Source organism: Melopsittacus undulatus, chromosome 1, assembly GCF_012275295.1.
Source record: "Melopsittacus undulatus isolate bMelUnd1 chromosome 1, bMelUnd1.mat.Z, whole genome shotgun sequence".
NCBI classification, from domain to species: Eukaryota; Metazoa; Chordata; class Aves; order Psittaciformes; family Psittaculidae; genus Melopsittacus; species Melopsittacus undulatus.
Genome location: NC_047527.1, coordinates 143,801,099 through 143,816,618, shown reverse-complemented (window position 1 = coordinate 143,816,618; position 15,520 = coordinate 143,801,099). Strand labels below are relative to the sequence as shown.

At 38.4% G+C, this 15,520-nt stretch overlaps 1 protein-coding gene across 1 annotated transcript in view; it reads left to right on the top strand.

Moving 5' to 3' along the window:
• VPS41 (VPS41 subunit of HOPS complex) overlaps window positions 1-15,520 on the top strand; it is a 95,030-nt gene that overhangs the window by 26,803 nt on the left and 52,707 nt on the right. Inside the window, exons 5-7 of the mRNA XM_005146981.3 lie at window positions 7,271-7,345; window positions 12,796-12,858; window positions 13,961-14,026. Coding sequence (XP_005147038.2) covers window positions 7,271-7,345; window positions 12,796-12,858; window positions 13,961-14,026 — 204 coding nt within the window. The remainder of the gene's footprint in view (window positions 1-7,270; window positions 7,346-12,795; window positions 12,859-13,960; window positions 14,027-15,520) is intronic.

The window sequence follows — 15,520 nt, the reverse complement described above, 5'->3', positions numbered from 1 at the left end:
TGTTCAGTGATTTGCCAGTCATCTCAGAAGCATATTGTGCCGCATCTGTCTCATAGCCCCCCTAAGTGCTCTTTGCTGACACATAGTTAGACCACTGGGCCAAGTTGCTCCAGATTTTTTATTAGCAGCAACAAAGCAGCTGGTTTCAGGTAGCACTGATAAAGTCTCTTCATAAAAGACTGATAACAAAGATGTTCATTTTCTAAACCCTAGCAACCTTTAAAAGCATAGGGAGGATTTGGAAAGGTTTAATTCCTAAGAAGCTAGTATACTGCTGATTCCTAGAGCTGTTTTCCTTTCAAATGGGGTATTACATACCTAGATGGCATTTTCCTCAATAAAGAAGGCAGGCACTTACATGCACAAAATAATAGTGGTTTGCCTGTCAGAATTATTCAGCATTTACAGCATTAATAAAATATTATTTGCATTAGAAAATGTTTTCCTAGTTAGAAAGTCCAAAGGAACAGAGTTCTGGAGGACAATGTTTTTTATACAAGTTGACATTAATGATAGAGCTACAGCCCTTTGTTTCCATTAACAATATAAAAGCAGCACTATTAAAAACACAGAATGACATAACAGGGGCATAATATGATGAACAAAACATGAAGGCAAAACTAAGCATTTTTCCAATGGGGGTAAGATATTATTGATAATGAACTTTGTAGATCTGATAAAGATTCCTTTCTGAAGAATGAGACTTATTTGTTTTAAAAGACATGACAGTGTGTATAGCAGTTAGTTATTGCATTTCTGACAGTCCAGATTTGACCAATTTTGGGTGTTAATACTTTCAGAGTGGCTGCTGACAAAAGTAACTACTTCCAAGCTGGCCATCTCCATTGTAATAAAAAGTACAAGAAGTTTCAGAAATCATTGTTTTGGTGGTGGAAGTTTCACCACTGTAACCCTAAACTGGTTGCTCATTGAAGTTTGTGGTTGCTGCAGCTGTGAAGATGGATGAATGAATGAATCTCTGCTCTTTTAATCTACTTGAAATAAAGTTTTTTAATAAGCAATCATGTCTACACTTCACTGGTATTGAAATAGCACCTCTTTGTATGTAAGTGCATCGAGGAAGATGCACAGGATCAATTTATCTTCAGGTTTAACTTTCCCTATCCTACTGTCACAGTGAGGATATGGCATACAGTATGCTACTGACAGTAAGTTACCATGCACTTCATGATCCATAGTTTTTACATATGAGAGTACTCTCCTCCTTCCCCCTTAGCCCTCCCGCCCCCCCCAATCATTTTTGATTTGCATGTCTTTAGCATCCTGCCAGGAGTCAGACATACTACACTGACCATTGTTGAGTATCTCTGGTGGGTTTGTGAGGCTTTCCCAGATGATGAAATTACAAATATAGGAAGTTCCAGAGTTGGTGTCAAAAGAGAATACAGTGCTTCCAGTAAGGAGAAAATGTGTGTTATTATTGCTCTGACTTGTGCCAATCTATACCAGGGTTGATAATCAAATGTTTGCATGGAAAATGGTGATCTAGCCATTGTCTGAACTTCAGCATTGATCACCCAGTGTAGTATTTATGCCAGGGATGTGACTAATTACGTATTTTTTAGTCAGGAGGGGGAATTCATTCTCTTATAGTATTTCTGCTTCTGTCTGATTCCATGGGTGAGAGATCTTTTCACTGATGTCAGTAGCTATCAGATTGGAAACATTGTCTGTAGTAGAATGGTTGACAGGCTAAAATAACTGGAAAAAAAAGTACTTAGTGCAGGTTTTCATTGCAGGAGCTGATAGAAGGAAGAAAACTATGTGGTTGTGGAGAAAATAATGGTTATGAAATGGAATGTATGGGGAAGTAGAGATGCTAGGTTCCATGTGGTCATGTCCTCTGTCCTGTGTTAGGTCAGGGATGAGGATGAGCATCATGAGTGTTATGAACAACCTTCCTGGAAATGATGTTAGGCCAGCAATGCCTGACCCCTGAGAAGAATAGTCAAGAGACGCTGCTTCTTTAAAGAAAACCTGTCCTGGCAATAACTTGCACTGTATGACCTGGTTGGCCTTTCTCATCAGTCATGTCTCTGAAATGGGGCTTATCAAGAAATGGAGAAAAAAAATCTCATGCTTTTGACTTCAGGGGGTACAATTCTACAAACTCCTGTTAAATACATTAATGATGGTGGTGGTGTTCTGTTAAAAACAAGCTGTGAAATTGCCCCAATAAGTTCCTTCCTCAGGGATTTAGGAATGTTTTCTGAATTGTTCTTCAAAGCCCAATTTATAATTCAGGAGTCTGTGTAATAAGTTAATGCTCAGTGATGAATTCTTGAACTTCATTGTGCTTGGAGAAGCATTCTGAGAAGAAAGCAGTTAAAGAAATCAGTGAGGTGAACTTCCAGATTGCCTGGGATAGTCTTCTCCCACTGTTCTGGGCCTTGTGAGTAAGACATACGTAGTCATTGCCCGCAGCCCTTTCTGAGCCCTATGCCTGTGCCTCAGCAGTCCTCATGGATGTGTGATGGGAATATTGCTTCATATTCTCAGATGGCTTTAATACACTGAGAGCAGAGGCAAGCTTAGGACATACCATATTTGAAGCCCTGCAGTTATACAGTGGATGGTGAAGGGGACTTGAGGAGGAGAGGAAACGAGAGTAGTTTGCTTTGGCACACAGAGCTCGCAGGAGGGTATCTCCTTACACACCAGTGTATTAATAAAGAAGAGATTCTACTTTGGATCTGTAAGGAATTGGCTAACAGTTAAACTCTCCTAGGAAGCAGTGTAGGCTTCCAGTACAGATTTGTTTTCAGTAATAGTTCCATTGTTCCTAGACAAGCATTCTGATTACCTAGCAACTGCTACAGAATTAAGGAGATCCCTTGTTATTTTTTTTTCCCTTGCATGTTTCTTCTTTCTTTTTCCTCAGTTCCTGTAGTTGACAAACAATATGAAGGGATTCACTGATGTGGAATGTATTGAAATCACTGTGGGCTTTTTGGTCTTTCTCACTTTCTCAGACTATATCTGAGAAATTTCTTGTCCTCATATTCCCTTAGTTTTAGGCAAGCTTTTGAGATCTTTCTTATAGACGAGGCCTGCCTTTCTGCAGACAAAATAGAAGTAAATGTTATTGTTCTGTGTCCCAGACCTTGTTCCTCCCTCCAGCTTTGCCTCCTCCCTTTTTTTCTAACCCATATAATCTCCCGTTTTTCATTTGGAGAATGACAGATTCCAGAGTGTTATAGGAAAAGCACTGGAGCAGGAATCCCCACTTATTTACCTGAATTTCTCTGCCAGTACTGTTGAACAAAACCTCTGGGGTGGATATTAGTGAATTTTTAGAAAATGCACATTTTCATCAAGATTCATTAAATTTTCATCAAATCAAAATTAAGTGTTGCAAATTCAGAGTATACTGCTTCTGTTGTAGGCAGTGGTGAGCAACTGTGTCTTTTAAAGCTGCCTTTTTGGTTTAAACCTTTGTGTCACTAGGTGATGTTTCTCAGTTGTGTGTGCACGTACTTTTACCTTGCTATAGGTAAACCATGGTACAGCATCAGAATTGGCTTTTCTGTGTTGCTTTTCCCTCTGTTTTATTAGTAAAACTCTACAAATATGCAAAATATTCATAAATCAGTGCAACACTGCAGCATCTAAGGCAAGGAAAGTGCACAGGTTCAGTTTGTTCTTTTTAAAGGTAGCTCCTCGGTATGAGACATTTCTGGGCAGCAGTGTTGTGAGGTCAAAACAGGGGAAAACAACATGTAACACATTTGTACTTGGCTCTCGAACACCTTATTTTCTTCTTCTTCTTTTTAAATAGTTGAAGACTCTCTCACTATCTGGTTTATTTGCTGTCACCTTGTATCACTTACCAAAATGAAAGGGCCCTGAAAAATAGGACTTCTTTTTTGACAAGTTAGGTAGATTAGGCTTTCTTCTCGGTGGGCTGAGGGTATCATTTTGGATTGGAAAGGCACCCTTGAAAAAAGAGAATATTTAATACTCACCTGGTTTTTCGTTTGTTTGTTTCCTTTTTTCCCCAGTAGTTTTAAAGGCATTGTCTGTTTCTCATGACTCAGTGGTGCTGATGTATTTAGAAGGTCTAATTTATTGATAGGAAAGCTGAATTTTTGGGTCGCTATTCAAGGCCTCATCCTACCTAGAGCAAAGCTTGTATTTGAGATAATCTTAGCTTAGTTATGACATTAATATTGAGGCAGTTTCTGTTTACACATCAGTATTTTGTACTCTAGGTTTTTCCACCATGGTGCAAATAATACCGACATAAAAATGGTAGTCCTTACTCCAGGGGGTAACATTTTAAATAGTGGATTGGTTTGGCAGACTGATGTACATTGGAGTTCTACATGCTTGTTTATGTGAATGCCATGAAGATGGAAACATGAATAGATGACAAATAGGCACTTTATTTTGTTTTCAATTACAATTCAAGCTCAGTTTGAATTAGTATGGAGAACAGCGACACGTTGGTTATGTAGATCCTGATTGATATTAATGTAGCAGGGAAGACCTCTGAGTGTTTTTCTTCTTTGGTATGTATATGGGGGTGTGTATAGATAGACAAATAAAAATGTTTGGGTTAATTTAAGAAAAGGTTCTGAAAATTCTTCTTAAAGGTGGGTGAAAACGCTGCTTAAGGGGGTTGTATTAGCAATGAGAACCTCTAGAAGTAAAATGAGGTTTGCTGTAAGTATGATTGAACACTGCTTTGCTTTTCACACTCCTAATGTGCATGTTGCTTGCCTGCTAACCATGGCTAAAAGGCATGAAGTCGCAGGCAACTATTAAAACGTTTAGATTCCTAGCTTGTAAATATTGCATTTCTCACAGATTTGGAGTGAAATCCAGTCTTGTGTTTCTTGTTCATCCATTTCATATCCATTGGGATGCAGCATTTGTGAAAGAATCAATTATCCATTTGTTAGTCAGAGGAGCTTTACAAATTATACATTAGCAGATTGATTTCTCAGGTTCACCACTGGGGGACTGATAGTATAAGGTGGGTTGATGATGAGTGTCAAGGGAGAAGGAGTTGCCACAAAGAACACAATTAAAAGAAGCTTTCTGAGTGGCCGTGAATTTACTCCTAATTGAAGAGCTGACATAATCCATACTGAGTGCCTTTATTTCAAGCATTTTACATTAGGTAATTGATTATCACATGAGGTACTTTTGCTTGGAAGTACTTGATTTTACTTTCCTTTAAATTTAGGAGTTTGCAAAAGCCTGCATTTAGATCTTTGTGCAAGGTGCCTTCTAGCTTTTTCTCCCTCTCCCTCAACTTTTCTTTCTTCCATTAAGGTAACATTTTTTTGTTCTGTAGTGTCAGCTTGATGTTATTGATTTTGAGCAGTCAAACTTACTTATGTTGTCCAGAATTCCAAACATGTCTCCATCAGAAAGAAAACTGCAGCTAATGGAAATTCAGCTGAAGGTGTTTCTTCCCTCTTTGCCGGAACTTCCACACTGTAGGAAATTCTGAAGCTGTTTCCAGGTTAATCACTGTGGTTTTATCTCCATTCCTAACTAACAGGGTCCTCCTTATTGCCACATTTGAATTATGTTGCTTTAGGAATACTTTGTTACTGTTATTGATGCAGTACTGGAAGTGTGGTTGTGACCACAAAGAAATTGTGTGTTTTCAGTTGTTTGCCTAAAGCTAGGCGTTCTCATTAGGTTAAGAAAAAATGACCCAATATAGTGCTAATTAAATAATTATTCATAATTTCCTCAACATCTTATATGCAGCTGCCTATGGTTTTATGGTGTGGGGTTTTAAGATAATAGAATCTCTTAATTGAGTAATATTTACATGGATTATATGTTCCTAATGAACTTTGTCCCGAGATCGCTGTTGTAATTCTTAATGTTTTTATTTTTAATGTTTTTCGGGAAAAGACCACTTTGTGACAGGCAGTAATTGTGGTATTTCCACGTAGCATTTAGTGATAACACAAAGTGAGACCAAGGGTGGTGTCTCCTGCATGAAAGGAAGTGGGAAGGCAAAAGGGCTGGAAGCATCCTTTTTCCAACTCAACAGACAAGTGTTTCTGTGCAGGCTTAGTTGTTTCACTTTGATTAGAATGATTTTTTTTGTGTGTGAATTAAGGGGAAAAGCTTTCCAAAGGCTTTGAGAAGACCTCAGTTTATCTCCAGTAGATAGTCTATCTGGACACTGTGTTTTTAATATAATTTTTATGATGTACTTTTTATGTAATTCCAACTGCCATAGCATATATAGGAACCTGTGATATTTTAAACACGGCTGTGTAACGTCTAATGTGACCCCATGACTCCAGCACTGTTCAGTGACACTTTCTTTTCACACAAATGTATGGTGGATTTCTCTTTTGTCATGCTCAGAACCACAGAAGCGATCTGTTTCATGGTTCAATCAAGATTTCATGAGAGAAAGAAAAGTTGTTCTTAAGTGTATGAGAGACTCACGTGGGCAAAGATCCTTCAATGATGCTTGAAATGGTATTTGTTCCCGAATGTGAAATCAGGATCATGGTATATAAGAAGGTTCTTGGTACTTGAATATAATTGAATGGGGTTTGGATGCAAGAGGATATGCATCATACTACCTAAATGATGTTGTAAGGTAATCCTTAGTACTTAAGGTAAGGATAGATGTTTAAGCTAAAGTAAGCAGTAGCAGTTGCGTATAGCGTTGTGGCTAGAACCAAAAGTATAACTGGATAGGGAAAGGAAAATTTATTAAATCTGGGCAGTTTTCAGGCTTTTCTCAGCATTTATCTGAGAATGAGTACACCTATGTTGTACTTCAATACTTCCTAATCTTCGCTTCTGAAAACACTATTGGAGGCAAAACTGAATGAAGCAGAAGGGATTTAGAGGAAGAAATAATTAACCAGTATAGCCATCAGATCAAACCAGAAGAATTTTCAGGGGCATTGTGGTGGTCAGTGTGTTTTATGCTGACCTTTGATAGCAGGAGAGGGTCTGAATGAACAGCTGTGGTGCATAGGCCCAGATGCTCAAGGTCTAGGAACCTTTCACTTCAAGAGAGCTCCAGAATGCTGAAGCATTTAAGTGCAAAAATACCAACTTTCTGAGTTAGGCAAAGGACTGGAAAGAAGGCTGTCTGTTGGCATTGTCACAGAAATATCTATTCTGGGGGGGATTTTGGTTCATGCAACTAAACATTACACAAGACACGACTCTCTGGAAGGGGGCAGAGTTAAAACATGTGATTGGTGATATAACTTTAGTGATCTTTAGTAGTCTTTTTCTCTTCTTTCCCTAGAGCCCAGTGAAGATAAATCAGATCAGCCTGGATGAAAGTGGAGAACACATGGGTGTTTGCTCAGAAGATGGCAAGGTACAACAAACCCATTCATACCTTTAATAAGGTAGCAGGTAGTCCTCAGTATTACACTTGAGATAATTGTGATACCTTTGGAGTTAATTCCTACATTTAACACAACCACTTTCACCATCCATTTTGAGAACTGAGCTCACCTTTGAATACTCAGAATTAAAGTCAAATGTATTTTGCACAAATGTGCCATAGAAAAAGTAATTACAAGTATGTCAATAATGTAACTGGTATTAAGCTGATTAACAACTGTGGCAGGAGGACATGTCACCTTAATCATTACTGCTGTGCCAGTTATACTTCAGTGACTACTCTGCTGTTCCTGCAAGACAGTAGTTTAATGCCTTTCTGCTATAAATCCACAAAATTGGATTTTGTGGGCATGATTTCTGTGGGCTGGTGGTTTTCATTTTCACACACGTTATGAATGTTTCTCTTGAATTATAGAATCTTTTGATAAGCAATCATAGTTTATCAGAAGAATAAAGTGTCTTACAACAGCCACATTAAATAAATGTAAAATCAATATACGTACAGTTTCCTAAAAAACTGGCACCTACTTCCTTGACTGAGGACATATATCATTTGTGCAGTGTATAACTAACAATTATCAGTGCTTCTCTGGAATGTTGAGCTGTGACATTTAGTGGTTTTGGTGATTGATTTTCCACTTATAAGAATGTCTTTTTTGTTTTAAAGTCAATGGCAGCCTTTTCTAATGTTGGTTTGTAATGATAAAATTCTAATGCACGGGGTGTATTTAAGCTTCTTTTTAAATATAATGCTCATATACAAGTGCAGTGCATAAAATATCATTTAAATCATTTCTCTTTATCCACCTGACTTACTGAGGAGAACATTTCTTACAGAGTAGACTTGGGGGAGGAGGAATGTTGATGATCCTAATGGATGTATCCCATACAGCAGAAGTTCTATAAATTAAAAACAAAATAGCATTTTATAGTAGGCAAAATGGGGAAACAAACCCTTTAGACTGTATGTGCTTGGGTTTTTTCCTTCCAAGTAGGTGGGATTTTTTCCTCAACAGGCAGGCAGCCAGTTTATGTATCCAAGCTTTTTGTTTCTCTGAGATATCTTGATGTCAGTATCTTGACACAGTAATTGGGATACTAGTGCCTATCAAAGTGGGTTGTAGAATTTTACAGCCTGTGAGAAACGTAGCTAGAGTGTCCTAATTGTCTGAGCAAGATAAGGGAAGGGTCAGTAATTGTGCAAGGTAATAAAAATGTGGAGCTAGCATTGTTGGTTTTGGTGTTTTGAATGCTGGGAGAAGCAAACATTTGCTGTAAAGGGCTCCTCAAATGTGACTGGGGGTTACTGACTTGAAACATGTATGTGGCAGTGATATCATGCACGTTTTTACATAAATTAAATACCTATTAAAAATACATCATTTCAGAAGCATTAACAAAAAATCCATAATCTCTACTCTGGTGTGGCTGCATTTGAAAAGACTCCAGTACTTTAAATGGTGATTCTGTCTTCACTGAGTGAAATCAGTAATGTAGATCCAGTATGTGACATTCTATACAAGGCACTGTAAGCTATGGTTCCCAAGCCAGGGCTAATTCTGATAATGGTTTTGACACAGGGCCGGTTTATTGCAAGTACGATATTCATCATATTTGTGTTCATATAGTCCAGGGGCATTGATACTTCACCGTATTCTACTCTGAAAAGCTCATTTGAAGGTTTGACAGATCTGGATGTTTTAGAAGTTAGACTTCCCACTTGACCCAGAAGGATGTGTGTCTATGAAAGAATGCATCCCTAAAAAGGGTGAAAAAGCATATTGTATGTTGTGCTACTGTGCAAGAAAATGGCAGAAATTCCTGGCCAGATAATGTAGCACTTTTAAGGTCTGGGTCATAACAGAAGTGTCACGGTCTTTCCTTACAGTGGTACAAGTGTAAGAATTTACACTTGTACAAGTGGTTATCAGGTTGTCATTGACTCAGATAAATAAGGAAAAATATTGAAATCCTTTTTTTTCAAAGAAAGAAATAAGGAAAAAGCGCAACAGGTTGGTTTTCTTAAACTGGTTTTAAACAGCCAAAAAGCAAGGACCTGTGACTTTAGAGCCATCTGGGCTGATGCAAGTATTTTCTACCAGTTAATGAAATTACATCCTCTAGACCACTGCAAAAGATTTTTGCAGTAGGCAGGGAGTGCATTTTCCCATATCAAAGTGGATCCCCTGTGAGGGAGATGGAACTGTTTGTCTGCTTGAAGGAAGGCCTTATGATGAGAACACCCTCCTCACCTCTGTACTGCAGTCTGATGTATTTTATTTTACTACTTTTTTCTTTCCTTTCCTAACTCTCAAACTAGTTTTGAGACTGGGAGGGTAGCACAGTGCTGCTCTAAGGCTCTTCTTAACGCTCTTGTTGGGCAGCATCCAGACCTAATGTCAAGACCTGGCACCTATGTGTCATACGTGTCCAGCAAGTGCTTTGCTGGCCAGAAAAGCCACTTTGCAGCTTCCCTGTACTGCATGTTTGGCTCTTTGAAGATCTTCCTTGCCAAGCAACTCATCTGCAGTTGGTCACCACTGGCATGGAAAGGAACAGAAATCAAAACCACCACCAATACTGTAGTCTGGCCAATGGCTGGGTGTTGAAACATTAAGGTATAAAAGGAAAATGTTGGTGCTGGAATGAATAGAAGGGGAAGCAGGCTTGCAGCTTTAGAGTTGCGGAGGGCGTTTCAGGCTACTTTTTTACCTACTTATATGGTGTCTTGAAAAACCTGGATCTGACTCCCAGTTTTGCTAATGCTCTTACGTGATTTCATAACAGTGATAAATTTGCGCCCTTTTCCTGGCTTTTGGTCGCTGAAAGTTGTCTGCTTCTTCTGCATGTGGAAGCAAAGAAACAGCTAAGTCTGGATGCACTGCAGTGGTGGGTTCTGGATATTTAAAATGAGACTGGAAAAATATAGTGGACTCTCATTGTGAAGTCCTGTTTCTAGCTACTCAAAACCATCTCGATCCAAGTGGGCATAGAAAGTAGAAATAGATAAATCCAATATGGGTTTGTAATATCAAAAAAATCATTTTCTCTCTGAAGAGTAAAAGACATTCAGAAGTAATAAACTTGTTATATGGTGTCCCTAGAGTACACATGATAACATATATTTTATGCTGAGTTTTTTTTTTTCCTCCTTAGTTAACTGGCTCCATTTTGTTTTCATGCTCTTTAAGGAGTATCATTGCCATGTTTGATGCAGTATTATGAAAATGTTGAAGGCACCATTGCTCATGTTAATTTTCATCAATGAGTTGTAATTTGGGAGAGGTGTTTTGTCAGTTTTGAGGATTCTGCTTCCTTGGAATTCGCAGTGTTGTGTTTTAACCTTATTTCCATGTCTCTGCTTTTTTTTTCCTCCTTTTTCTTTTCCTCCCTGTCTTATTTTCTCTTTCCTCTGTTTCTCATTTTGTTTGGTCTGTTGCATTGGATGTGCTGTGCCAACTGATGAAAACAAAACCCCAGAAAACAAAATCCTCTAGACACCAGCCCAAAGGTTTTCTAGGCTTGCAGCCAGGCCCAACTCAAATACAAGCCTTTGGTTGGCTTTACATAATCACAGCTTTGCGATACATCTCACTGTCTCCAAATATTGATTTTCTAATCCTTTGGAGCAGTAGCTCAGCCCTACACAGTGCATGCAGCAGTACTTTTAAAGCGTGTTGTTAGAAGCAGTATATTCGCTAATGAGTAATGGGCAGAGCTGATAATGCTGCTTAGGAGATGTATCCAGGAGACAAGCTTGAAAGGGAGATGAGGTGGTTTGAGATGTTTTTAACTTTGCTGAGATGGCTGAACTTTGAGCCACTCTGAGGATGGCTTAGTTCCTCACTGATGGCTTAGCTCCCCTTGTAGTTTACCTGAAATCTACTATTTTTACCATCTCCTTCACTGTCTGCGGGAAGTTTTGGGGTTCTTTTCCTCTGAACAGATATTTTTAGAGCTATTAAACCTCACTTTTTGTGGCCTGTTAGTTGTATTTAATGGCTTTGCTCTGCAGATCTTTGTGTAGAGGTTTCTGTGGGTGTTTTTTGTTACTCTTATTTTTTGGTTCTCCCCCTTCCCTTCTTCCTGAAAGTATCATGAAGGGAATGTGGAGAGAGAAAGAAGTAAAGTTAAAAGATCTCTTGGATCTTAGAGTTCAACTTGTTGAACATGCAGAGCAGAGTTACTGAAGGGATTATCTTTTCCAGAAAATAAGGATGACTGAGTAACCCTGAGAACCTTTTAGAGTACATTTGTTATCACAGTTTTCCACCAATCGCTCCATGGGATGCTCTTTCTTTTTTTTCTCCCTTCTCCCATTTCCAATAGCTTCTGGCAACCGGTGGAAACCTCTAAAATCACAATCAAATGGCAAACCAGTTGCTATTCTTTGTGGAAATAATAATTAGTAAATCAACTGCTAATTCCTGGCCATAAGTCTGCAGCCCTATTTTACTCCCTAAGTTTTGCAGGAACTCAGTTGTCAACTGACTCATCTGAGAACTGGCGTTAAGAATGTTGCCTATTGGATAAAGAAGCTTGTACTTAAAGCTTGAAAAAGCCTATTCTGTAGTCAAAAGTATCAAAGTCTCAATAATATTGCTTGACACTTGATACTTTTGTGCCTGTTCTATAAGTAAAGGGAAGAAAACATTTAAAATTACGTAATTCTCTTGAGAGTAGAAACATACTTGGGGTTTTGTTTGCTTATTCTGTTTTTGGTTTTAAATGTGGAGTCTTCTTCAGATGAATTAATCCTGGTAGGTATTCTGATGGCTCATGGTTACAGCTTATGTGCTGACTATTAAATGTATTGGGACATCAGCAGACATGGGAAAGGAGGAATCTTCAGAGAAAGACATTTCCAATGGTCATAGAATAAAACAAAATAGCACTGGATATACTTGGGCGGAGGAAAGAATGCAGAGAAACATTACAGGGCTTGGTTTTCAGACTGGTTTTGCTTTATTGTCACAAGTTTCTTTTTTCTTATGTAAAGCCTGTATTGCTTGAAGGGGAAAAAATCCTACGGTTTTTTTTCTCAGAAAGGAAGAGTTTTTAATTTATCTTTTCCCGAATGTTATTATGTTGCTCTTACCTTACTTAGATCCGTATCTGTTAAACAGATTTGATCAGCCTAAAGCAAAAGGAACTTGTAGGTTTTGCTGTCTTTGTAGCAAAAAGAAGAAAAGAGAAAGATTCAAATAAATACTTTTGCACTGCTGCAAACAGTCAGAGATGGGCCATAAAAGAAGCCCAGAATGTCTCAATTTAACTCTGAGTTGTGAAATGTGATCTTTTTTTTTTTCCTTTAGGAAGAAAGATGTAACTCTAAGCATTCAAATTAATCTTCTAGTTTCTGATTTGCAGACACCTTTAATTGTCAAGTAGTTATTTTTGGCTTTTTTTATACTTCTTCAGGTGCAGGTGTTTGGACTATATTCAGCGGAAGAGTTTCATGAGACGTTTGACTGTCCTATTAAAGTAAGTGCTTGTTTTAATCTTTAGTAATTGTGTTGTTTTCATCTTTAATAACAGAAAGGTCACATTGAATCTAAATGAGAGAGAGGAATACCGCTTCCTTGTAATGTTATTCAAGTCACTGGGAAATAGTTATCTATCTCAATATAAAAGCTTTTGATCTGGTTAGGCAGGAAGAAAGCCAATCTTGGTTTTGTAAAAAGTATGATTGAGTTTTTCAAATATAAAAGGCAAAGTGAAAGAGTCCTGTTCCAGCTGTTACCTGCATCAACGTATTTCTTTCTTTGTACCTCTGTGATAGAAATTCGGAGGGTTCTGCTAACTGGGAGGTCAGTAATTTGGCAGGCAATTCATACCTGTTAAACCTACCTTGGGATAAGGTGGTGATGCTGATGTACCCTGTTCGAAGGGTAAAACTTTAGTTACACCCTGCTCGAGGGACATGTGTCTGCCTGGATGTTGAAAAAGCACTTTCTGGTAGATATATGGGAAGATCTTGCTTTTTAAAATGAGAAATGTTTCTTTCAGGATTAAAAGTGGTGTGGGTAAATGATTGCATTTTGCTGCTTGGGGTCTTCCATGGTGCAGCTGCTCTTGGAGGGGGAAGAAAGAAATTAGGTCCTTAAGTTTTCACACACATGCAGTGTGACTTACTTGCTTCCTAGGGCCTTAGTGCTCTTGCATTTGAATCTCCCACTCTTGACCTGCAAGGTAAAGAAGCTGTTTAAGTTCTGCTTATGCTACAGAGGCTGTCCTGCCACAGAGCTGAGGTGTGTGTGCTCGCAGCTGTCCCTTGATGCACAGTCCTAATTCTACTACGTGCTGTGCAAAAAAAAAGTAGTTATTTGGTATAATGTGGCCCTCAGTGTCAGGTGTGTGATATGTCACATGCCATATAATACAGAGAATTTTCTCCTTTTCTAGGAAAAACAACCAGAGATGTCTTAAACAGCTAGGATCTATTTCAGAGCAAGAACTCAGATGTAATACCTGATACTTGCCAAAGGTTTATTTAATTGAAAAGGTGACGTGGTGCTCCCTGTAAACTCTTATTTAAGCCACAATCCTCTTCTTTCTTTTTTTTGTTCTCCCTCCTCCCCCTCAGATTGTTGCTGTTCATCCTCATTTTGTGCGATCCCACTTCAAGCAGTTTGTAACAGGAGGGAAAAAGGTAAGCAGGGGAGTTGTGTATGGGGGAGTTGTGTATGTGATTTGTAACACCTAGAGGAAGAATTCAGCTTTTTGCTTCTCTTTATACACTGTATTCCAAAACATTCTTACTTAATTAAGACTAATTCTGGAGGGATGGGGGATGGGGAAATGCACTTTTTAGGTTAAAAACATGTTGCAGCAAGTTGAGCTTCAGAGAAGAAATACTTCTGCTTACATTGTCCATACTTTCTCCATTAATTTTAATTTATTGAAGTAGGAGCAGAAGTTAGACCTTATGCTGGTCTTTTCCAATGCAGGTTGGTCTTGGTGTTTGGGATTTTTCTTTTGCTTTACCTATGTTTTTTTTAAGTAAACAACCCCAAGTGTTTTCATCATTTCTAGCTCATGGTATGGGCTTTTCATTTGTTTGTATTTGAAGTAATTCAGGGCAGCTCTTGTTATTGCATCTGTCTAATTAATGTCTTGGGGCAGTTACTTTAAATGTGCGTTAAGTGTCTTATTAGTGTAGGGTGCAAGTCTGATTTCCAGACACCAGCTGTTCCCAGGTCCTGAAAGGATCTTGTATGCCATTGCATCTTTTCACTCAAAATATAAAAAGTTTGATTTGTAGCTGTTTCTTGAATTTTCCTGTTGCCTCCTCTTATGAATTAAGGATGAACAATCCTCACTTATGGATGCATCAAACCGAATGCTGTGGCTCTCCCTTACCAGTGTGTAAGAAATACAGACTTCTAGTGCTGAATACAACTTCGTTTTCATTAACAGTTCAGTATGTTTCAAAGCATAGCAGTGTTTTTATTTTGCTTTTAAGTGGCATGTGTGTTTGACAGCTTTTTCTGGCTGGTCAGAGTTGGTGTTGTCCTTAGAATAATGCACAGTCAGTGTATGTCTTTGTCAGCCACCAGTTTGTGAAGCTTTTTAGCGCTGATAAAAGGGTATGGAAAGAGAGAAACAGGGAATTAATAGAACAGGGCTCCGTCAGGTGGTAAAAGAGCTTGCATTCACCTGATGCCGAACAGAAAAAAACATCAGGGAGTTAACACATTCTCTTTGGTTATCTTTGATTACTTGACAGGTTGTTTTATATTCTGTCCCCTGGGGAATGGTATACCCATTCTTAATGCATTCAGTTTTTTGCTGGGGAACTTTCTTTTCAGGAAAACTTTAATTGACACCTTAACATAAGGTATTTAGTATTGAAATGACTGTCCCTCAACATTTGTAATTAGATTTTATTGATACATAAACCCAACAAATAAAAGCTCATAGCCTTGTGGTAAAAACCCTTCCCCTTTTTCTCTTTTCCTCCAGAAAGAGCATATGTGCTTATATAAAGGCAACAGCAAAATGCTCTGTGGAAATTCAGAAAGTTAAATTTCACCTACTTACTGATCAAAGTTCCCCCCCCCTTTCTGAAAAGACTAAGGTCTTAAAAAAACATCCCTGCTTTTTATTTGCATCTCTCCTTAAGTGTGAAGCCCAAGAGCTGTAT